We start from the raw sequence: 24,452 nt of genomic DNA on the forward strand, positions 1-24,452 counted from the left end.
CAGCAGCGGCAGCAGAAGCAGGAACAGCAATAGCAATAACGGCCGCCGCCGCCGCCGCCGCCGCTGCAGCCCCGGGAAAGCGAGCGCGAGCCCGAGCTTGAGCCCGAGCCCGAGCCCGAGCCCGAGCCGGAGCCAGAGCCGGAGCCCGAGCCGGAGCCAGAGCCAGGCGGTGGCTGCACAGAGAGGGAGCCGGGAGCTGACGCCAGGACAGTGCTGAGCCCGGCGGCGCCTTGGGCTGGGGGGGAGGGTTGGGGAGGGGGGCGGCTAGCCTTGGAAGTCACCTGAGGTTGCAACCTCCCCCTCCCCGTTTGCCACGGAGAAGACCTACGGACAGAGGGAGGCCGACATGGCGGGGCTTCACTGAAGGAAGCCGTCAGGGAGGAGAGGAGGGGGGAGAGAAGAAGAAAAAAAAATCCCTGCATTTCCTCCTCCTCCTCCTCCTCCTGCGCCCACACACCATCCCTTCTGCTGTGACTCCTCGTCCTCCCCCGGCGTCCTCCTCCTACTCTATGCATTACTAAAACGGCGCAAGGACTGCATCAGGAGGAAAAAAAAATCTCTTGCAAACAAAGAGAGAAAGAGGGAGCGAGCGAGGGTGGGGGGTGGAAATCTCCTAGGCGAGTATGGCGGACCGCAGCTTGGAAAGCATGTCTTTGCCCCTGGAGGTGAGAGCCCGTTTGGCCGAGCTGGAGCTAGAACTATCAGAAGGTAAATGCAATGAATGCAACGACCTCCTCCCTCTCCTCATTCCTCTTCCTACTTCTGTGCCTTTTGCCTAGAAAAAAAAATGACATTTTCCCTTTTGCCTCCTTCCCCCCAGACCCCTCCCGCTCACTCCGTGCGACTTGTTCCAGTGCATCTTGTGGGGATTGGCAGTTGCTGGAAAGTGACATTTTCCAGAGTGTGTGTGCGTGTGTGTGTATGGGGGGTGGGACGGGAGGTGGAGGAGGTGGGGGGGCGGAGGGGATAGGGGTCTTTTCCCCTCTCCTTCCCCACCCCCACAGTTTTCAGCTGGGAGCTCAGTGCAGTTTCAGGGTCTCCTTGGTCTGCTGAATTTTGCTTCTGCAGTTGTTTACTGTAGGTGTAAATGGATTGGGGGAATCTGTCAAGAGAACGAGAAATGAGAGGCAAAGACACACACACACATACACACACACACACACACACACACACACACACACACACACACAAAGATTCCAGATAACGTTTGGCTTTTGGGTGACTCTGACCGAGAATGTGCTGTCCTTCTGCTGGTTTCGGGGCACGATGTCACAGTCTTTTGAAAATATTTTGTGGTGGTGTGTATTTGCAATTCCTGATGGCGTAGAGCACCCACACACATCGCCTCTCCTCTCGTCACCCCCCTCTCTTTCTCTACCTTTTCAGTGGCTGTTCTTTCTTCTAATTTCCACCTCTCCTTGCTGCCTCCTGCCACAGTGGTGGTGGAGGAAGGGAGGAGATCGAAGAAGAGGCTTTGGCCGCAGTTTTTGCTTCTCCAGCTTTGTACGTTTCATTACGGAAGATGGAAAAATCTTTGGGGCTGGGCTTGCAGGGACTTCTGTCCTGCCAAGGAAATATACTATTTTAGTGAAATCCACGCTATCCCCTGAAGTTAACGTCTGTGCATTCCTGGAAGCATGATGTGATCTGCACTATTATATTCCTTAAAAGATCATTTGATTAGAGAAATTATTTTATGCTATGATTGGAGTTTTGGATTTGATGTCTTAGGATGTTTCTGAGCTTCCTGGTTCTGGGCAATAGTTGCTGGGATAAAGTACTACTGACTTTTTTTTTTTAATGTGAAGACTATGGTAAAACCTTAAAACATTTGCCCCCAAACCAAGCTTCAGATATTACTTTCTGAGTGGCATACTTAGGATATGTCAGATTTGCTAAAAATAATTTGTTAGGAAGATTTTTAAAGCAATTGATTTCTTTGGTTGTGATGGTAGAAATGGTGCTCAAAATGTCATGAGTATTAGATGGGTTTTGCAGTGTCTAGTTCACTTTCTCAAAAAAATTATAAAAGTTTACAAGTGTTAATATCAAAACGTGCATTTTTCTGAGTGATCAACTGCTCCACTTCTGGAAGGGCATATCTGAGGAGAAAAATGAAGATGCCTGTCCCAGATTTATCTTTGAACAGGAGTAGTTTTGGGCTATTCAACTTTTTTTTTCTTTTGGTAACGGTTTTATGAGGGCTTCCAGCCAGAAAATGAATTCCCTCATGCCAATTTTCATCAGCAGGGAGGAGCTGATGTTGACATTGTATTTTCCTTTTTAACACTTTGAGGATGAAGGGTCGGATAAACTCTAGAAGATTGTGTGTTCAGACTTGCCCTTTCAGAGCTCCACTGACCATTTTCCTTTTCATATTTCAAATTTGGTTTGCTGCAGTGTGTGTTTAACCAGTCCCCTAAAAAGAGAGGAAGAATGTTTCCTAGGCTATGTGCTGAGTAGCCAATATTCTGATTATTTGGAGAAGCAATTGTGAATACTGCATTCTGTTATGCCAGACAGTCACTAGAATTTCTCAGAGGCTTTTTGTCCAGGAAATAAAGTCCACCATGCAGTTGCCAGAGATAAATTTAATGGCATGATGGCTTAAGAGTGAAATATACTCAGGCTATTGGCAAAACACTTTATGAAAACATCTGTACATTAACTTATTTTTGTACAGGCTCATATTGCTAATTTTTTTCTCATTCTGTCTCTTCTCTACTTTTCTTTTTTAACCTCTCCTCACCCTGACCTTTGTCTCTTCTTATCCTTCGATTGGCCAAAGTGTATGTTTATTCATTAAGTCAACAGAACCTATTTGTTATGTCTCAGTTTTTATCATTAATTCAGACAATTACCTCTATCTTTCCCATTCCCCCAAAGTGAAGGCATTTGTGTCTGATCTGGAGCATCCACAGTCCACTTGCTGCCTACAGCATTCTCTTTTTTTGTATTAACTAATTCAGAGATTATTAGTGAAGTATTGGGAAATGCCTCCGTGATTTGTAGGTTATATGTATCATAGACTAACTCCTTGGAAACAGTTGCTTTATGAGTACTTGGTTTTCAGGCATTCCTGCTCTTAGATGGAAAAGTCTCCAGCTCTCCTCTCTTCTTACTTTCTATTCACAGCAAAGTTGTTTAGGGAATGGCAAAGCCAGATGAAGGAAACCAAGCTGTGCTTAGTTAAACTTACTCTGTTTTGATTTTTTTTAAGGGCACTTTATAGCATGGTTGTATAAGGGGTGTGTATACATGCATGTATATAAATGTTTAAAGACTTATTATTGTCCTTACTCTGTGAACCTAGCCAAGGCCTGGCTTAAAGGTTTGAGATGAGTAAATTCGAAGGCTTGTTGCTTATATGCTGTTCTCTTTAGCCACACCCACCACACAGGAGAGGTGATGCCCATCAGGTGTGTCATCTTTGAAGGTGAAGACTGACCATATTTATGTTGGCTTTATAGAGAGCTCTTTAAGGCCATCTGGAATTGCACATGTTTCCCCCCCCCCCAACCTCATAGATCGGTTTGAATGCATTAAATGAGATGAACCAACTTGTTTTCCAAGATAGCTTGGAGGTAATCAGAGAATCAGTGTGTCAGAACAAAAGTCTCAGTGTTGCTATATGCAGGTAGTGCTTACAAAGCCTCCCATACTACGTTGGATTTCTGCTTCCTGAATGTGTATTTAAATTCCATGGTGTCCAAGATTATATTTTCACTTTTATCTTCAAACAGGATTACTTGGGAGAGGAATTTTTAAAACTTTGTTTTTATATTTGTTTGAAGTGTCAAAATCTTGGAGGAACAGTTGTAGAATCGTCAGTACCCAGGGCCTGACAAGAGAAAATAGAGAAAAGGAATTACTTTTAAGCAGATGACATGAATATGCTTATTTTTAGAAAAATGCTTTAAAAGTTGTGGTAAAGTCTCAGCCAGTCTTTGTATTCTCTGTTCCTAGTCTCCAATTGGTCTGCATTGTTCATTTGGGGCTGTCCTGTACTCAAATGTAGTTTGCATTTATTGGGTCATTGTTTGGCGGGCTGTTGTAGATTAATTTCTTGGCTGGAGAGCTCAGGTCAATCCCAGCCCCTCTTTCTTGCCTGTGTCTGTTACAACATTGCTTCAGTACTTCCCTCTCACTGGGGAAAGCAAGGCCCTTCTCACACAGCAGAACAATGTTGTCAGCAAAATACAAGAGCGTACTGTGGGGAGATGCGGCTGGCAGCCTCTCCTGTGGACAGTAAAAGCATCACATCTGCATGTCTGGATATATCCTCTGGTTTGGGGCCAAGGATCTTGGTCTGTTAGTGTCCTTGGGACTGAATGGAAGACAGACCGATTAAACCATACCACTGAGAATGCCAAGCTGAGTAGAAGTATCTCAGTTTTATGTATCTGTTTTTCAGGATTACTTCTTTCTCCCTTCCTAATATTTCTTTCTACTTTTGAAAGTGACATTTTCCTATTTGGAAACTTGATTAATTGCTAGGATTTGGTTGAAGAAAAACTATTCCTCTCTCCCCCTTCATTCCCTCCCCCGCCAACTACACAATCTATAGCTGCCCCCAAACACTCAGTAAAATAAATCCTGCGCTGTCACACCCCCAGTTTGCTGAAGCTCTTCGTTTTGGTTCAGAAACTGATTGAAGTGCATCTGATTAAAAGTTCTGCTAACTAATCTAGATTTAGTTTCTTTTAGCTTGTTTTCTACTACATAATACCTTCTTTAACATGTAAGGCTGAGTAACCTGTCTACATTCAAATTTGTGTTCTAGGAAGCAAAAGTTTGCCGCATTGCTCAGTTTAGCCTTTCTTTGATGTATATACTTCGTTGAAAGTATTACTGGACCTCTGTAAAGTTGATATTAATTCATAATAAAGCATTTAAAAATATTTAATTGATCCTTTAAAAATATTGCTGTCATTCCTCAGTGACCACTGCTCCTCCAGAACCCCCTCCCTGGTAGGAAATAAGTGTAGTTAAGCAGAGCCAACAACACAGATTGGGTCTGATGATGTATGCCTTATTCTCCACCTGTTGGCTACCAGTTTTCTGCCAGAGGAAGGAAGCAGCTTTTCGTTCGGTCCTGTGGTTGCTGCTTTGTTGAACATCCTGATATCCCTGTGGTGTCTTCCTTTGCATTATTATAGTCATTGTGTGAATAAGTGCTATTAGATTTGTATTCTGCTGGAGCATATTAAAATAGTTTGAGATAACATATGAAAAGCCTTTGGATTTTTGCAAAAGATGAATACATTCTTTTTATTGGAGGGGGCAGGAAATGCTATAAAAATGGATGCAGTACAGTCAACCAATGTTTATAGACCAACTCTAATGTGAATTGTTAGAAATAGAGTAATTCTACCCATTGTCAGTAACCCAGGTGACATCTGTTAGATTGCTTCCAGGATCAGCAGACTCCCTAATAGACCTCTACTTTTCGGTTTTCCTAGGATAGTGTGAGAATTGCACGAAGAAGAAGGTGGAGGACTCATGCAGGTGTCAGTTCCTCTCTTTGTTGGTCAAGGAACTAGGAAGGTCAATTCATTTATAACACTAAGCAGGTGCCAGAGATTTTTTTTTCTAAGTACTCCTTGTTATTATCACAGGGCAGTAGTCAGAGGTGGAGACTCAGCCTATTAGTGCTTGTTGCTGTCTCTTGCTGCACATTGAAAGACACCTTTTCCTTATTTAAACATCAGTACCACTTCATAACAACATACTTTGAGTTGCCTGCATAAATCATTCCTACCTATATTTTTCTGGCAATCTCATTACATAGCTGTTATTGTTTTTTTTTTAAATCAGTGAAAGGGAATCATATGCTTCCTGGAAAATGTCTTTTGAACCCTCCCCACCCCAGCTGTATCTAATTAATGATTTGTTGTAAAATCTGGCTTGAGAGTTTATTTTCCACAGGAGATGGTGGCTGTTAAGATGGAGTAAAACCCCTCCTAGTGGGGGGGGACTTTGGTAATATTGTTACTAAGGCTTGTTTACTTTGTTAAAGCTTTGTGAGAAAAAAAGTCACATAATAACAACAATCTGTCAGGTGTTATGCACAATGAGAGGCAGTACTTTTGTGCATTGATTTAAAATATAGTCACATCCAGTGTTTTTATGTTTATAAAAAGGCAACTGTGATGTGTAAAGGACTGGAGATGGTGAGGAAATTTAATAGTCCTACCTAGTCAATTATAAAAATGGCTGAGTTTTAATATTTTTTTCTTTAGTGAATAATTGCAGATGTCAGATTTATCTAGGGGGTTAGAGAAGATATTGGAGAAGGCTAGATCATCAAGATTTCTCTGAGAACTGCTAGCCAATATTATTTACTGTAACATATAATTGACTTGATTATAGATCTGATCATTATGATATGTCTGGAACATCTTCACTTTTCTTTCATACATTTCCTACAAATTTTGGTTTTGTGTTGAAATCATAAGTTTTATACGACTTTTTTTGTTACAATTCAGGGGAGAAGTTGCTGGGTAAGATAGTCTTCAGTCTTCCAATACTCCTTTTCTTGATGCTCTCCCCTAATGGCTTGATCTCCCTTTTTTTTCCCCTTGGAGAATTGATTTTCATAAGTAGCAATTTAAGCAGGGAAACATTTGTAGTATTGGTGGAGTTTCCCCCCCTCAATATACAGAGGAAAAGTATTGAAAAATCTTGGGTTTAGTGTTATGCACCGTTAACTGACTTGGCAATTCAAATCGTAGCCATGTTCAAATGCAAATCTTACACCTCTAGTTCTGTTTACCCTATTTGGAGTTCAGCCACCCTTTAGAAATCTTACCTGTAGCTTTCGGTGATTTGGTTTAACTTTGAACACTAGTCCTTATGCCTGAAACAAAGGAGGTTGCTACCCCTGGCACTTGAAAAATGGTTTTGTCTTGCCTAAAGTGAAAGTCACATTTTGGGGTCCTGATTAACACACACACACACACACACACACACACACACACACACACACACACACTTTTCTGTTGTATTAATAGATTTGCTTGGGACTCTACATTCACTTTTCTTGTCTGTGTACTTTCAGAATCCCATCTTTCGTCATTTCCTCAAGTGCTATTCAAATGTAATGTGCTGCTCTTCTTCTTCTTCTTCTTCTGCTGCTGCTGCTGCTTCTATTTCTTCTTCTTCTTCTCCTCCTCCTCTTTTCTTCATCTTCCTCTCAGTATCTTTGTCCTTGTCTCAGAATCTCCATATTTCTTTGTGTGTGTCTTGATATTTCTGTGTCTGATCCCTTTTGGCTTTGCTCCTGTGCCTGCCCTCTGTCCCTGGCTGGCTGGCTCTGCCTAAAACCATCTTTTCCACGCCTTCCTACGTCCCTGTTTGTGCTCTGGCTTTCAGTGGTGTGTGTGTGTGTGTATATGTGTGTGCCTGCACACACTTTACTTTTCTGTTCCTATGTTTCTCTGTCCCCCTTGTTCCTACATTTCTCTGACCATTTTCTGAGCTATTCTTTTCCTAGTTTGTCATCTTATTTTGCCCTTGCTGTAGGTGCACAGCTTGAGATCCTGAACAGCAGACCCGGAAGTGGACCATGGTATTCAGTTCAGTGCCTTACCATGTTGGCTACCTCTGGTCATCAGTATTGCCCTCTTAGCAGCAATTCCAGCCAAACAAGTTTCGTCTTATCTTACTTTTGTTTGGCACTTTTTACCAAGGCAATAGCTTAGTTGGGCTGCACCACTTTCCCCCCTTAATTTATGTTGGTACCTTTATAGAAGAGAAGATTCTATCTTTGAAGTAATGCTAATGCTAATGATAATAACTAGCATTTATATAGCAATTACTATGTGCTCAGCACTGTGCTAAGTGCTTTACAAATATTTCTTTTGATCCATCTCTGCTCTCTCAAACCTAACTCAAATAATGCTTCCTACATGAAACTCTACCTAATTCTCTACCCCCACCTATGAACTTTTGTTTATATCCCACATGTCTTGTATTATCATTTGTGTAAGTCTCATCTTCCTTCCTTGATCATGAGTGTCTTAAGGGCAGGGACCATGGCTTTTCCATCTTTGAACTCCCCTTGCATATAAAAAGTACTTCTAAGTGATTTATAAATGAGTGAATAGATAAGAAGTACAGTGGGCTCCTCTTCTAGCTCTTCTGTAAAGACAGTTAGACAGACACCTACTATGCCACAGAGGAACGAAAACATTCCTCTCCCAAACGGTAGTTATATAAGTTCATTCTTTCAACACGTTTATAGCACTGGGCTAGTTACCAGGGTTCCACAAAGAAGAACAACCCATGGTCCCTGTCCTCAAGGACCTCAATCTGTTTGGGAAGAGAAGACATACACTGGAAGGGTTATAACAATTCAAACCTCAAGCCATACCTTCACTGTTGATCTTCTCAAAGCCAGTCATGTTGGGGAGATGAACCTTCAAGCAACTTAAATTCTCTTTCCATTATTTACCACCATCTGACAGTACTTTTAAGGACTGATATTACATGTGCATTTGTGTGTGTGTTTTAGTATTTCATTCTGTGAATGGTTTGGAATTGGGAATACAGGGTCCATTTATCCCATGTAGACTCTGTGTGTGTGTGTGTGTGTGTGTGTGTGTGTGTGTGTGTATGTCCCTCCCTTTTAGTAGAAAAGTAGCATGACAAAGTCGACAGAGTGCTGAATTCAAGTCAAAGAGACTGGGATTAGAATTACCAAGTGTATAACTCTGGTCAAGTCTGACCACTCTCTTTACTATGCCATCTTATTGTTTAAAAACACACTATCTAATTGAGTAGCCAGAATCCACACATTTGTCTATTCAGTTAAGTACTGAAGTGTTTTTAGGCAGTGATATGACATAGTGCATAGAGTTGTCGGATTTGGAGTCAGGTTTGAATCTGGCCTTGGACGCTTACTAGTTTTGTGATTCTGGGGGAATTATTTACTCTTCTCAGACTCAGTTCCTTCAAATGGAAAATAAAGATGGTGATAGCAACTACTGTAAAGGGTTATTTTTGATGATTAGATGAAAAATAAAGCACTTTGCCATTAAAGTGATGAGCATATTTTGTTTTTCAGTTGTTTCAGTCATATCTGACTCTTTGTGACTTCATTTAGGGTTTTCTTGGCAAAGATACAGGAGTGGTTGGCCATTTCTTTCTCCAGCTCATTTTACAGATAAGAAAGCTGAGGCAAACATGGTGAAGTGACTTGTCAAGGGTCACACAGCCATTAAGTGTCTGAGGCCAGAGTTGAACTCAGCTCTTCCTGACTTCAGGCCTGGCACTTTATCCATTTCAGCACCTAGCTTCCTGATGATGGTGATGATGACAACTTCTTCATTGTATTCCAGAGTCCTTGTGTACACGGTCTGGCTCAGTTAGTATTTGTTGTAGATGGTGATGAAGATAATCTGGCTACTACTGCAGGGGATATTCAGTTCTCTACAGGGCTAGGAGTGATATGAAATGAAATATAAGAGTACCACTTGATATTCTCTGGGCATATTAAGTTGAAAGATACCATTCTCTTACAAGTGATGATTTGCCTCCCTTACCTTTGAGCATCTGGAAGTATAAACTGGGTTACTGTCTGCGTTCTCCATGAATTATGAAGGTAAGGAATTCTTTGTGGATGAGTATGTAAGTCAGACAGACAAAAGAAAGCCCCTCAAGATTGTGGGTCCTGGGTGAATTCTATGATTGGTAATGGATTGAATAGACGTTCTCCCTTCCAGAATGCTGGTTATATGTCAGACTGCTTATCAGATTAGAAAACTCTTTCTGTGACATAATTAAAAGGATCAGTGGTCTCTGCCCTCAGCTTTGTGAATATGCACTCCTGAAATCATTCACATTGGCACCTGGGAGGGCAGCCTTACAGGATCTCAATACCAGCAAACATTTGATTCTTGTGACTGACTTGAGTCACCAGTTCAGTCATGTACTTTGATCTTTTTCTTTTGGGAATAGGGCTAGAATTTGAATTTATCTAATTAATTAGTAGCTTTAGCATAGTTTTAAACATAATCTTAGTTGAAGGCATTGTACATAGAGCAGTAGTGCCAACCTTTTGAATGTCTTTTGTCCAAGTCCATGACATTCACTTTTTCCCCTAAAAACTCTATGTATGTCCCTTCTTTTCTATATTAGATATTTTAAAAGATTGAATTAAAGGTAACTTTTTTTGGGGAAAGAATTTTGTGATACTCTTGGTATAATTAGTATTGTGAACCAAGGTTGAGATGAGACAATTATTTGTTTTCATTCAATTACAAAAATGTATGTTGAAGAAATACTAGCTTTCTCCCTCTAGGCTTCCATTTATTTGAAGAGAGAGCCATTTCATAGACATGAAGAGTCTTAGGTTTGGAAGGAATCCCAGAGATCTCTCCATATCTGAACAGAAACCTCCTCCATTCTATTTTTGACGAGTGGTTTTCCAGCCCCTAACACCTCCTAACTATGAAACTCAGTACTTTTCAAAGCAGTTCATTTCACTTTTGGTCAGCTCTAATTCTTAGGAAGTGTGTGTGTGTGTGTGTGTGTGTGTGTGTGTGTGTGTGTCTTTGTCTTTGTGTGTGTGGTCAACTGAAATCCCCTCCTCTTCAGCTTTCACCAATTACTTCTACTTCTACCCTCTGGGGCCAAGTGGAATAAGTCTATCCTTTCATATGACAGTCTTTCAAGTACATGAAGATAGCTATTATGACGTCTTTAAGTTGTCTTTTCTCCAGGCTAAACATCCCCAGTTTCTTCAACTGGTCATGGTGCCAAAGCCTCTTGTCTGGTTGGCCCTCCCCTGGCTGTGCTCCAGTTTATCAAGTGTCCTCCCTAAAATCTGGGATCCAGAAGTGAATATAGTATTCCAGATGTGGTCTAACCATGGCAGAGTACAGTGGGATCATGACCTTTCTTGTTCTCCATGCCAGGCTTCTATGAATGCAACCCAAGAGTGAACTCTTTGGGTTGCCACGTCACTCTGCTGGCTTATGTTTGAATGCATGGAGAGCCCTGGATACAGTTCAGGATGGTTTTCCAAGGTTAGGTAGGCAGTCTGTGTACCTATGAAGTGCCAAGATAAGTGGCCCGAATTCAGGGAGAGGATGGGCTCAGTGCTTCAGATGTCCCTCCCCCACCTGCTTGCTCCTTGTTGATGTTATCCTACTGCTGGCCACTGTCAGATTTCTTAATTTTATCAGTATTTTCAGGGAAAGCTGACAAATCTCTTTCACTTCCTATTTTCACATCTGGTCTTCCTGCTCCAACTTAGAAGCTTTGAGGGCTGCCTTTCTACAATAATGGAAAGTATGGGGAACTATCTCTCCCTCAAATAGTTCAAGTCATTTCCACAGAGCCTTTGCTAGGTACCAGATAGCATGCTTTGGCAGTGCCAGGGAGGTGGAAGAGAAGAGACTGGAATCTATTTGGAGAAAATGCTGTTTTCCTAAGTTAGCCCCAAACAAAAAATAGCAACTTTAAGCATGTTGCAGTTTATGACAAGATTTTGGGTACAGCTCTTATTAAAAGGATGGCATGTAGGAGATGTTACATTTTATCTTACAGTAGACAGTGGTTAATATTTGGGAGCAGCTAGGTAGTGCAGTGGATAGAGCCCTGAGCATTGAGTCAAGAAGATCTGAGTTCAAATGTGAATTCAGACACTTACCAGCTGTATGATGTTGGGCAAGTCACTTAACCCCTCTATGGCTCAGTTTCTTCAACTGTAGAATAGGGATGATAAGAGCACCTACATTGCAGTATTGTTGTGAGTGTCAAATGAGATGATGTTTATGAAGTGCTTAGCATAGCACCTGGCACATAGTAGGTGCTCTATAAGTGCTAATGACCTTCCCCTTCCTCACCTGTTATAACTACTCATATTCTAACAGAACATTTCTTGTTTATAGTTGTTTTTAAGCCATAATTTTGTCCAAAGAATGACACTGGACATTTTAGTTCACCAAGTGTTTTAGGATTGGACAGGTTTATTTAAGAGTCTCCAATATGTTATGGGGATGGTAGGTTTCAATATGTTTGTTACACATACGATCTGTGGTGCCAAGATCAGTTTGTGAATGATTTTTTTTCATTCAAGGATGCTTTCCTCTTAAATATTTTTGTTTTGTTTTTGCTTGCAAGGATTTTTGGTCCTTTCCTCTGCCTGATCGCATTTCTAGGAACCTCATGTTGTTCCTAGCAACATCTGGCAGAGTTACCTCCTCCTTCCCACTTAGCTACCCCCTCAGGGGCTGCTCATCCATCTCCAGCAGGGGAAATGGAAGGAGGCAATCATCTCATACATCCCTAGCCATGACTTTGCAGGTGTGTATGAGCAGGAAAAAAACCTCAACTTGTAGTCAGGCTTTAAGACCCTTGGAAGCAGTGCCTATGCCTTTGTCTTTACTTGGTCTGATGTCCTTCCACCCCTTTTTCTCTCTGTAAGATTCCAGACCCTTAATGCAGTGATGGTATTGCTACTGGAAGGGGCATGTCTCTTTATTTCTCTGTGGCTCCATTCTCTCAATATCCCTATAACTTTTCAAATTAAAATACTCCTCCTTGGCTACCACTTCCTTTACATATTATTTACTCCTATTAGAACTAAGGTCTTGATAGCAGGAGCAGTCTTCACTTTTGAATTTATCTCTAGTGCTTAGTGCAAGGCTTGGCACTTAGTAAGGACTTAATGTTTTTTAATTCATTCATTTACTGTTCATCTGACTCATTGGTTTATGGATAAAAGCCCTACCCTATTTACTTATGTGGGACTATCCTTAAACTGAAAAAGTGTCAAAGTAAAATGCATATGTGTGCTCCCTGGCTGTGGCTTGTCAGCTGATAACTGCTGGTCTGTTGGGAGGGCTTGAACTGGATATCAGTTCTCATTACCAACTGCCCTGGGAACTGGCATGTTACTTATGAACATTGACTGTTAGCTGATAGCTGGGACATGTCTAAAGCTTTCCCTTTAACCCCAAGAAATCTTTATCCTGTTTAGATTACAGACAATCCATGAGCAGAACCTTGAGAATGGGTACCTTGCCCTTGGTTCTCCTCCCTGTGAGCACATGTCTGTAGCTAGAGTTCAAGAATGACTGCTTCTGTCTTCCCTTGCCAGGTAACTCCTTACCTCCACTAATTTGGGCCGTATTTTATAATCACCTGTGAGAATCATACATTTCGAACCCTATTTATTAAATCAAAGAATTACAGAATTTGAAAGTTAGAAGAGACCTAAGAAATCTTCTAGTCCAACCCATCATATTTAAATGTTTGTGTTAGCTTATATATTTTTGCCTATTCTTTTTGGTCAGCTGTTTTATTTGAAAATTGAAAACCAAATTTAGACATTTCAGATCCACTTACTTATTTCTTCCTGTGATTCATAATTGTATCAATAGTTTCTTGGTTCTCTTATGTGTAATAACTGATGATTTTAAAGGTAACACAAAGTATTGAGGTGAAACTGACATTCTAGTCTGCGCCTAGGCTAACAATCACTGAACACTGTGGCAGCTGGACATCTAGTTAGCATGATTGGGCTTTGAAAACCCCTTCTGTTCCTATTTTCTGTGGAGATTTTAATGGAAACTTAATAGCTATTGAGATTCAGTAATATGAGGTATGAATTTAAGGTGCTTGTAAATTGCATGACTGGATCAATTCTGTTTTAATTTTTTAAAATAATACCTTCAAAATCAGAGCTAGAAAACAGCAACCCAGGAATACCTGTTAAAGATCAAAAGAAGTCATGCTTGGATGGAAACTAAATGCTTATACTGAAACTGTATTATTAGTTATTCAGGTTAGTGCAACTTTATTGTCTCTGTATGAATACAAAGGGGATGTTGTACTGTCTGAGAAAGTACTCTATGCATATATATAATGATATGTTATCTCCCTTAATGAGAAAGACCCTACTTTGCAAACAAGCAGATTTCCTGTACAGGTCATAACTACACCAGGGTCAGCACATTTGGTTTGGGCCAGGCAAATAAAGGTCCAAGTGATTTTTCTTTTTCTTTTTTTTTTTATTATGGGTTAAGACTTGAAGTTTTTTTTTACTCTTTAGTAACTTCTGTAAAACACTGTTATGAACCTTGAGTGGGCTTTGTTTTTCTCTTTTCCATATAGATGGTTATAGATTGTTATGTATGCTGGTAACATGCTAATAATGCATTTCAGTACTTCTCTGTAAAAGGAGAGAAGATAGTGGATCTGAGTCTATGAGGATTATTTCTTTTCAACTTTTACAGGTCATCCTCATCTCCCTCTCCCTCTCCCCCACCCCATGCTCTCATATGCCTTGATCATTTTATTTTCCTAACTTTGCTCTTGGAAGAGTTACAACAACCTTAGAAAATGAGTGCCTTAGGTAGGTTGGCAAATACATCTGGTCTTCTCTGGTATAGTTCTATACATAAAAGGTGACTTGGGGAAGTCTGAGCTTGTTGGCAAGTGTGTAAAAATAAAGAGAGGACATTTTCAGGGCTATTGTAGAATAGACAAACCTCAGGTTGGGAAACCTGGAAGGAGGCTCTAATGTGAGATATCCTTGAGAAGAAAGGCTTGCAAAAGGTAAGAAGGAGGAATAGGGTCTTGGATGGGACCAGCTTTTTGTCTGATGACATAGTATCTGCTGTTGGACATTGAGAACATTCTTCTAAAGGAAGGAATCCCACAGGAGAGACAGAAACAGGTGGTGGTAGCGGGACATTCAAGGAGTCTACTCCTCAGACTGATAAGATAACATGGAATGTTAGGAGAGAGAATATGTAGAATGAGGGCCATCTCTTGTTCAAGAGAGAGACAAATTTAGGATCAACAAAAGGAAGAATGACTTCACACAGTGGGTATGGAATAATGGAATTTTAGGGCTAGAAGGAACCTAAGATATCATCTAGTATCCAATAGCTTTTTTGAAAAGATGATAAGACTAGGAAAATCTAAGTGACTTGACATATATACTCTTTGTCTTACTGTAGCTGACCCCCCCCCCCAGAAGAAATGCTGGCTTAAAATATTAGTTTATTGAAAAAAAAAGATTTCAGAGACTTTATTGAATATATATCCACAAAATATATTCCAAAGTTTCAAATTTAATCTCAAGGCAGGGAAATAGGAATACCATTTGCTCCTTACCCTAACTTCTATCCTTTCCCTGTACTGCCATCACTTAGCAACTTCTCCTTTTAGGGTCATATTATCCAAATTTATTACCCAATCTAGATCCTAGTAGCATTATCTGTTATCCCTCAGGATATTCTCCTTTTTTTCAATGACTTTAGTGCCTAGTTCACAGTCTCTCTCCATCTCAACTTCTGCCCTCATCTTGGGGGACTTCAATGTAATGTAATGTAATGTAATATAATATAATATATAATATAATATAAATGTGTATATATGTGTATATATACACAAACATGTATATATGTGTATGTATGTATGTATATATGCACATACACATGTATGTGTGTATTTATATGCACACAAATATATGTGTGTGTGTGTGTGTGTGTGTGTGTGTGTGTATATATACACATATATATATATTTCTATATCCTCTTTCAAATATCCTAACAGTTTCTCAGTCTATTAAATTCCCATGACCAGTTCACTCCACCCTTGCTTCATGTAGAGATGTTCACATCCTTGATCTTGTCATCACCCACAAGTGTTAATTACATGTTCACAAATTCCACAGTTCCTTATTTGAACATAATCTTTTACTGTTCCAACTTTTCCTGTGCTGAAGGGCTTCTAAACCTGTTCGTTGTCCTCATTGTGACCTCCATTCCCTCTGCTCCACAGTTCCTTCTCTTGCCCGATCACCCTGATACTATCCATACTCCCTCCTGATGTTAACCTCTTGGTAAACCTCTCACATCCCCAGAATTCTTGTTCTCTCACCTGTTGTGCCTTATCAAACTCTATTATTCCCACCATTTGCCCCCCTTTCACATTCAGATTATCTAATCTCAACTGGGACCTCACTTAAAAAGCCATGCTTCTGCTCTTCCCTATGGATTTGCTATCCCACTTACCTCGGTGGCTGTTTCAAATGTCATCTTTACTTAAGTGTCCTACTACAAACTCTTCACTTTACTCTCTTAACTGAAGACCTCTCCTCATACTTCAAAAAAAGGAGACCATTCACTGAATGCTCTTCCTTCAGACAGTCTCCTATTATCACCTCCTTCATTTCAATTCCACATTAAGGTAACCCTTCTTCTTTCCCAAAACAATCCCTTTCCATGCATCCTTGATCCTATCCCCTACTATATTCCCCAGAAAATTGCCCTCACTGCCATTTCCACTCTCTCTTAGCTTCAATCTTTTCCTGTGGTCTACAAGTATGCTTATCTGTCCTGCTTGCTTAATGCTACCATTGCTGCTAGCTATTGCTTCTCTTTCACTCTATGGCTCAATTTCTTCTGAAAGCTATCTACACTAGGTGCCTTAACTATCTATTCAGTTTTCTAAATCCTTTATATTCTGGCATCCAACCCCATCATCATTCAATTGAAACTGCCCTCTCCAAGATTAATAATAATCTCTTAATTTTCAAATCTAATAATGTTTCTTCAGTCCTTCTCCTTTTTGACCTCTTTGGAGCCTTTGACATGGCTGATCACTCATTTCTTCTACATATTTTCTTCTGTCTAGGTTTTCATGACACTACTTTCTTCTGGTTCCCTTCTCATCTCTGTCATCACTCCTTTTCATTCTTTTTCTAGTTCTTTATCCAGGCCATGCCCACTAACTGAAAGTCACCTAGGACCTCTCCTAGGCCCTCTTCTCTCCTTTCCTCTCCCCTCCTCTTTTCTCTCTCCATATACACATATACCCACACACCATCTTACTTGGAGATCGTATCAGCTTTTGTGGGTTCACGTATCTATGAAGACCATTCCCAGGTTTATATATCCAGCTCTAGACTGCCTCCTGAGCCATAGTCATGTCTTACCAATTGCCTCTCGGACATCCAGAATTAGATGTTTTATAGGCACCTCCAATTCAACATGTTAAAAGCAGAAATTATCTTGTCTATTAAACCCTTCCCTCTTCCCAACTTCCCTACTATTGTTGAGGGTACCATCAACTTGCCAGGTTCACAAGCTTATTGTCATCCTCTTTCTTAAGACTTTCATTCTTACTTGCTTCATATATTCAATCAGAGGTCAAGTGTTGTCGTTTCAACCATCACAGTATCTCTCTAATGTATCACTTTCTCTTCATTCACAGCCACCATGCTGTTTCAGGCCCTCATCCCCTCTCACCTTGATGGTTAAAATTGCTTTCTAATTGGTCTCCCTGCTTTGAGTTTCTTCTTATTCCAATCCTCCCCACCCCTACAAAACGCCTCAACAAACTCCAGGGTCTCTCTGTTATTTTCAATATTAAAGATAAACCCTGTTTTGGCATTTTAAGCTCTTTACAACTTGGGTCTTTCCTTCCTTCTTCTTCCAGTCTTCTTATGCTTTTTCCTCCTCTACATTCTATATGATCCAGATGCACTGGCCTCACCCTTCCTTGTCCAGTACACTCCATCTCTCATCTCCGTAGCTTTGCACTGGCTTTTCCCCTGCCTGCCCTTCCCCCTCACTTTCATTTCTAAATTTCCTTTGCTTCCTTCAAACCCTGCTTTCTGCAGGAAGTCTTTTGATATTCCTCTTTTAGTGTTAAATTACATTAGTGTCCTACATATGCTTTGTATGTACCTAGTTATTTACATACTATCTCCCTAATTAGATTGTAAATTATAAATGTAATTAGAATGAAAAGCTTGTTGAAGGAAGGGACTGCTTTGGCCTTTCTTTGCATGCCCACCTCTTAGCTCAGTGTATATAGCCTGTTCTGGGCACTTGTTTATTGACTAACAGACATGTTCTTCTGCAGTGTGTACCATGGGGCTCTGGATGGTGGGCCTTATCCACTGTGATAGTTTCTATGTGACTTTCAGTAGTAGTAAAGTGGGGAATACTACTATTCTGTAGGAAGAATGTTTATGCCCATTCAATCAGCAGACTGTTTCTCAGGGCTGTTAATAATATTGTTGGTTGGAGCAGCTAGGTTGCACGGTGGATAGAGCACTGACCCTAAATTCAGGAGGACCTGAGTTCAAATCCGGCCTCAGACACATAATAACACTTACTAGCTGTGTGACCCTGGGCAAGTCACTTAACCCCATTGCCTAGCCAGGAAAAAAAAAAGAAAAGAAAAAAAATAATATTGTTAGTGCTCAAGTGATTGTCAGTGATTGTCTGAATGGCTTCACAGTGAAATTGGTGGGTTTTTTTTTTAAACAGTATGGTGTAGTTTGGCCAAAATGTATTAATGATGATTTTTTTTCTTTCAAAATTACATTGGTCAGGTTATCATTATGTGGAATGTGCCTATATTTTTATTTAACTTGTTCACAGTATTACATGGGAGTATTCTCCAAAAAAATCTAAGCAGAGCTCCCCTTGAGGTACCTGTCTAAAGTTTAAAGCTTCTGGATCAGCCTGAAGAGCAGGAGAGCGAATTTTGAGTCTGAAGGGGATATATAGCTAGATGTTTAGTCCATCCTGTCTTTGACTCATCAGAGACCAGGCTGTCATCTTGCTTCATGGGGGAAGCTGAAATCTGAATTGGGGGCCCACATTATTTTTAACATGGAGTTTTATCACATGTTCAGTTCTCTGTGCATGTGTTACTTTATTTCAGCTCAAACTTCTTGTATTTTGATTATTGGGGCTGGGGTAAGTGGCTGACATAATTATTGTAATTGCCAATCATGTTAATGTTTGAAAAATTCCATGAATGCAATTTCTGAAACTGATTTCTAAAAATTTCCAGCAGACTTAATCTGCTTAGTCAAGTCAGGATTGTAGTTTCCTGTCCTATTGTTAAGTTAGCCTTTTATTATTATATTTATAGATCCTCTAGAGGAAGCTATTTAGTGATTATTTATAATTACCAGAAGAACGTAATGATTAGAGCATCTCCTTGGAATATGACTTACATTGTAGTTTTCCTTCAGCAAAAGCCAGAATCTCTGCCCTGAAATGAAAATACAGGAGGAAGGACTTAACTATTTAAATGGACTTTGTCCTCGGTGATGTCTAGTGGTAGATGGCCATGCACTGTCCTTGGGAATGAAAACAGAACTACTGACTATACCTTTCTCTTCATTTTCTCACCTTCCCTACCTCCCATGGTCCTCTTTGTATCAGATCATTACTTCTGTCTGTCTGAGTTGGGGATCCTATTATGTATAGTGCCGTGTGTTACAGGCTGTCAGTAGTGAGGTTTCTACTTGAGCCTCAGCTGGGGGTATGTAATACATGCAGATATGTGCCACCATGGGCACTTTTAATGACTTAGAGCCTCTTCTAGTGGATGGTAACCCACAAGGGACACAATTTGTAAACCTTGTCCGAGGTGTACAGATGGCTCATCATGCTTACTCTGGGTATTGCTCTTGTGGTTAGGGGGATGTCTGTTAGTGAGACTTTTCCTTTGCTTAATTAGAAAATCTGCAACTTCTTACATATAAAAAACAAATGCCCCAAGTTGGATTTCACTCCTAGAAGTAGAATCATGAGATCTAGAGCCGGAAGAGCTTTTGGAGATCTCTGAGTTGATCCCTGTTATTTTACAGATGAAGAAAATGAGGCCCAACATAGTGAAGTGACTTGCTTGAGGTCACTCAGTTAGTCAGTAACAGAATTGGAATGTGAACCCAGGTTTGTGACTCTAAATCAAGTGATCTTTTTATTTTACCGTAATAAAAATAAAATAAAAGCTTCACATTGGTACAGTTTACAAATGCTGCTTACACTTATATATTTTCTCTGCCTTATTAAAAATAAATAAATACCAAATAGGGCTTGTGCTTTGCATATTTCCAACAGAGCTTCTTGTAAGAAGTGGTTAATGCTTTCTCCTTGATGGAAGCCATGTGAATTGCTTAAACAGAAAACATGGATTATAAACTGTATCTTCAGATCATCTTTGCATATTTATGATTGCACCTGTTATATAAGCTATGAAAAATACTCAACTTCGTCCTATTTGGTGCCATGGTTATCAGTTTGGAGAAAAACAAGATCATTTGTCAATTTAAGTATTCTAAGTCTGAGGCAGGGCTCTTATCTGCATAATAATGCTCTCTTAAAGAGAGATACCATTTGACTTTTAGTGGGATTATATTTGTGTGATTGTAGTTGAATTATTATTCTGAACTCTGTGTTAATTTTTTTTCAATTTATCACAAGGTTGCAGTACAACAGAGCAGTTGCAAGAATATTGACTCTTTTTTCTAGACACAAGTGAAAATGGTATTGTCATTGCTTTGTGATACAGATGAACCTTTGAACATTTATGAAATGATAACCATAGGGACATATGAATGAATCATCAGCCACATCTCCCTATCTCCATTTAAATTTCTTATTTTAAAATTATTCCTGTTTCCCCCCTAGTTTCATTATCTTTCATCTTACTTTTGATTGTGGAAGTCCTGCCTCATGATAGTCCCCAAGTTACATGTGAGTGGATTAGGCTAAATGCTTGATTATGAATGAATTTATGGAAAGGAAAATTCCTGTTAAGTTGCTTCTTGGGCATACAGTTTATTCTTGGTTATCTGGTTAGAGAATTCTGTTTTGTATGTTCTCCTTGGAAAGATTTCAATCTTAGGTTAATTTTCCCATCTCTCCCATCCAGTCTCTTACCTTCTAACTCATCCTAGTCAGTGGGTGTTTCAGGTATGCAAACATTAAAAAATCGACCCAAGCAAAATATAATTAGCAAAATAAACCTATGAATAAAGCACCGTATTGCATTATGAAGCCAAATGGATTTATTTTGGATTGTGCTTGGGACTGTGTTGTTCCATTACCTGGATATTAATGTCAGAGACACTAGATGACCTCTGAGGTCCCTTCCATTTCTGAGATGTTATGATTTTGGAGAGGTTATTGTGTTTTGTTTCTCTTCGTGACCAAGAAGAACTTGGCCTTTGCTAAGCAGTCTTGGTAGTGAGTATTTTTTTAAAGTAAGATTTATCTTTTGCAATCATGTAGTAATAAGGATATTTTGACTTGAACATCACCTAAAATAGGATAAGTTTAGTTATAATTTGAAAAGTTGGACTACACTTTTGCAAAATAGCAGCTGGCTTTTGTTACAGTAGAGAGCTCTGCTTATAAAGAGTTGAGCTTTGCACCCATAATTTGGACCATCTCTTTTAAGGGGAGAATTTCTTTTGTAGTGGGAGTTTCTCTAGAGATTCAGGTTAAGTTGCTATGTTGTATTTTTGTTCTTGTTGCTTAGCATTTGTTCAACCTTGGCTAGTGTAACTCTATCTAAATATCATTTATCTGTTGGGAAGTTTTAACCCTAAACAAATCTCCCCCTGCCATCCAGCACACAGTGGGTCTCACTCTCTTCCCTTCTCTTGTGTATATTGGTATGGATTAGGAAAATGGTAACCATTTTAAATTTAGGCCATGAAAAATGTGATTAAAAAGTAAAATCTTGTAGAAATATATAAATATATATTCCCTCATATATGTGCATGTATATATATATATGTGAATATATGTATATTTATATTTACTCCTGTTACTCTTAGATTTCTTTTCTTTTGAATTATTTGTACCTTGTTTAATTCCATTAATACATCCATTAATCCACACCCATTTACTGAACTTCTGTAATGCTAGTTGTTATGAGAGCTATATGAGGTGTAAAGCTCATCCTCTGCCCTCCAGGAGTTTACAGCCTATCTGGGAAGAAAAGACATAAACAAAGTGATGAAAGAGATAAATAGTTTAAGGCAGCTAGATAAGACCTGTCAGAAGGCCATTTAAGATCTGTGACAAAGTTGTAGCTCAGATGCTAAGTAAACTCCAGGAGTTCAAAGAAGATCAGTCTGCTATATGGGGGTAAAGAGAGGTCTGGGGAGGTTTTATCTCTCATTCTGTATTTTATTCTCTTAATCTTATTTTTATCCTGTAGGTGTGGAAAGGTGTCTTCAATGTGAAGGCTTTGGTTTGCTTTCCTTATTTAGATCAGCTTTCTTACGTGATTTTTCTCCTCCTCCTTTACCCAAGATTTGGTATACAGGATGATGTTTAAACATATTTTTCAAAGCTATCCATGGGTGGATAGATGTTCAACTTTTATCCCTTGCTTATTGGAATTTGAATGATGAGTATGGACAAAATAGAGTTGACCAGTCAACTTCAGCCAATTCTTATATTTGACAATAGATTCTATTGGAAGATTTTCTACTTTGTGGAGTAGCTATGTTCTTCATAGCACCTTCACTGCCAAGATATATCTTACAATGGGTGCTAGAACTGAGCTAGGAAAGCTTTGGGATTGGCCATAGAGGGAGTTAAAAATCTTGGTGCCTCAGCAGGACTCTGCCTTGGTTAGACCACACTGGGAGGTACTGAATTTAGTTCTGGCTGTCACATTATTGCAAGGGATTGATAAGTTGAAGAGTGTGCAGAGAAGGACCATGAGGCTGATGAAGGACTTTGTGTTTTTCCATTTATGGCTAAGTTGAAGGAACTGGAGATATTTAGCCTTAAAGAGAGAAATTTAGGGGGGACATGATAGCAGACTCCATATGTTGAAAGGGCTGCTAAATGCAACAGAAATTAACCTTATTTCCTTAGTGGATAAAACTAGGAGCAGTGGGTTGAAATTGTACAAAGGCCAAATTCCTAATTTCCTAAAAAATTTCCTAATCATTAAAGACATCCCAGTGTAGACTAGGCTGCCCCAGGAGGTAGTGAATTTCCTTTCAAGTAAAGGCTGAATGAGCACTTGTCAGGTTCTTGGTTGGTTATGGGCTAGACTCAGTGGTCTATGAGCTGCCTTCTAACTCATTCAGTGATCTTGCACCAGGATTCTCTTCCTTTACTGTGGTGGAATACGAGTTCACTACGTTTTTACTATAGGATTAGAAGCATGGTACTTGAGCTGGCAGGAATATCGGAGATGATTGAATCCAACTATGTAATTTTACAGTTGAGAATATTGAGGCCTACAAAGCTTAAGGGACTTACTAAGGACATGCAATGGCAGAATAGCCCTCAGGACTTCAGATTTCTCATCCTATGCTCTATCTAGTATCCCAATATAACCCACCAGACTTTATTTCCTCGTGGGCTTACAGGACGATAGGCAAGTGGTAAATAATTTTTGAAACATTAACCTGTGCAACAGAATGGGTGAGTGCAAAATTGCCTTATTTTAATTTTTGTTAATAATGGATTTTCTCTGTGGCAGATCATCACTGTCCAGTATTTCATGCCTTTTAGTCCTTCAGCGAGTCCTCCTGACTAATCAGGAAACGGTCAGCAGAAGTGCTTGGCTCTCCTCATTCAACCATGAGATGACTCTGGCCCACACATTGTTATGTTGGAGAGCCTAAATTCAGCATTTATCTCTCATTCTGTATTTTATTCTGTTAATCTTATTTTTATCCTGTAGGCGTGGAAAGGTGTCTTCAATGTGAAGGCTTTGGTTTGCTTTCCTTATTTAGATCAGCTTTCTTACGTGATTTTTGCTCCTCCTCCTTTACCCAAGATTTGGTATGCAGGATGATGTTTAAACATATTCTTCAAAGCTATCCATGGGTGGATAGATGTTCAACTTTTATCCCTTGCTTATTGGATAAGCCATAGGGGGTGGATTTTATTGGACAAAAAAAAGGGTAGCGTTTTTAATTTTAGGGCCTATCTAGGTCATAGAACCAGAAGGAAAATAAGTTGACTAGGCAGGGCTTCATTCTTAAGGCAATGGAATGTGAAGAAGCAGCTCTTTCAGGGATTGGAATCCATTTGGAACCCTGGTGCCTGTGAGTCAAATTTCCTCTACTCCTGCGTTGATTAGCTGTGGGCCATTTCTCTCTTTCTCTCTCCCCTATGCTTCTAGTTCCTTAAGTATTTGTAAAGGTCAAGGGGGGTGGTGGACACATCATCCTTACATTCTGGGACAGAATTGCCTCTCCTTCACTTACTGTTGTTGGTATTTGACCTCTATGTCTGAGAATATTCACCTTTAGCTTCTTCAATACCAGAAACATTTCTTCTGATTTTTCTCCCTTTGCATCATGTAATAGCATATGCCTGTCTTATGTTTTAAAAGTTCACTTTTACCAAGTCAGGGATTGAATAATGATAGTTGGCACTTATGTAGTGCTTCAACGTTTGCAAAGCACTTGGCAAATGTCACCTCATTGAGGTTCTTTTCTGTCAGCTGAGTAGTGTAAAAGTTAAGGTACACCAAAAATGCTACTGAAAAGGTTGAGCTCTTGCACAACATGGACTGTGTTGTCAGCTTTTACATCCGCACAGACAGAATTCAGGTTTTACCTCTTAAAGGTGTGTGTGATATATGGTGGGGTGTGTGTGTGTGTGTGTGTGTGTGTGTGTGTGTGTGTGTGTGAAGTAATG

The 24,452-nt window shown here is 39.8% G+C and overlaps 1 protein-coding gene across 4 annotated transcripts in view; it reads left to right on the forward strand.

Moving 5' to 3' along the window:
• Positions 1-280: 280 nt before the first annotated feature.
• Positions 281-24,452, forward strand: part of DIP2C (disco interacting protein 2 homolog C) — a 592,419-nt gene continuing 568,247 nt past the window's right edge. For all 4 annotated transcript variants that reach the window (XM_020990358.2, XM_078152493.1, XM_078152501.1 and 1 more), the window contains exon 1: positions 281-708. In XM_020990358.2, the coding sequence (XP_020846017.1) occupies positions 624-708 (85 nt within the window). In that variant the 5' untranslated portion in view covers positions 281-623. The remainder of the gene's footprint in view (positions 709-24,452) is intronic.

Source organism: Phascolarctos cinereus, unplaced genomic scaffold, assembly GCF_003287225.1.
Source record: "Phascolarctos cinereus isolate Bilbo 61053 unplaced genomic scaffold, phaCin_HiC Scaffold_1;HRSCAF=81, whole genome shotgun sequence".
NCBI lineage: Eukaryota > Metazoa > Chordata > Mammalia > Diprotodontia > Phascolarctidae > Phascolarctos > Phascolarctos cinereus.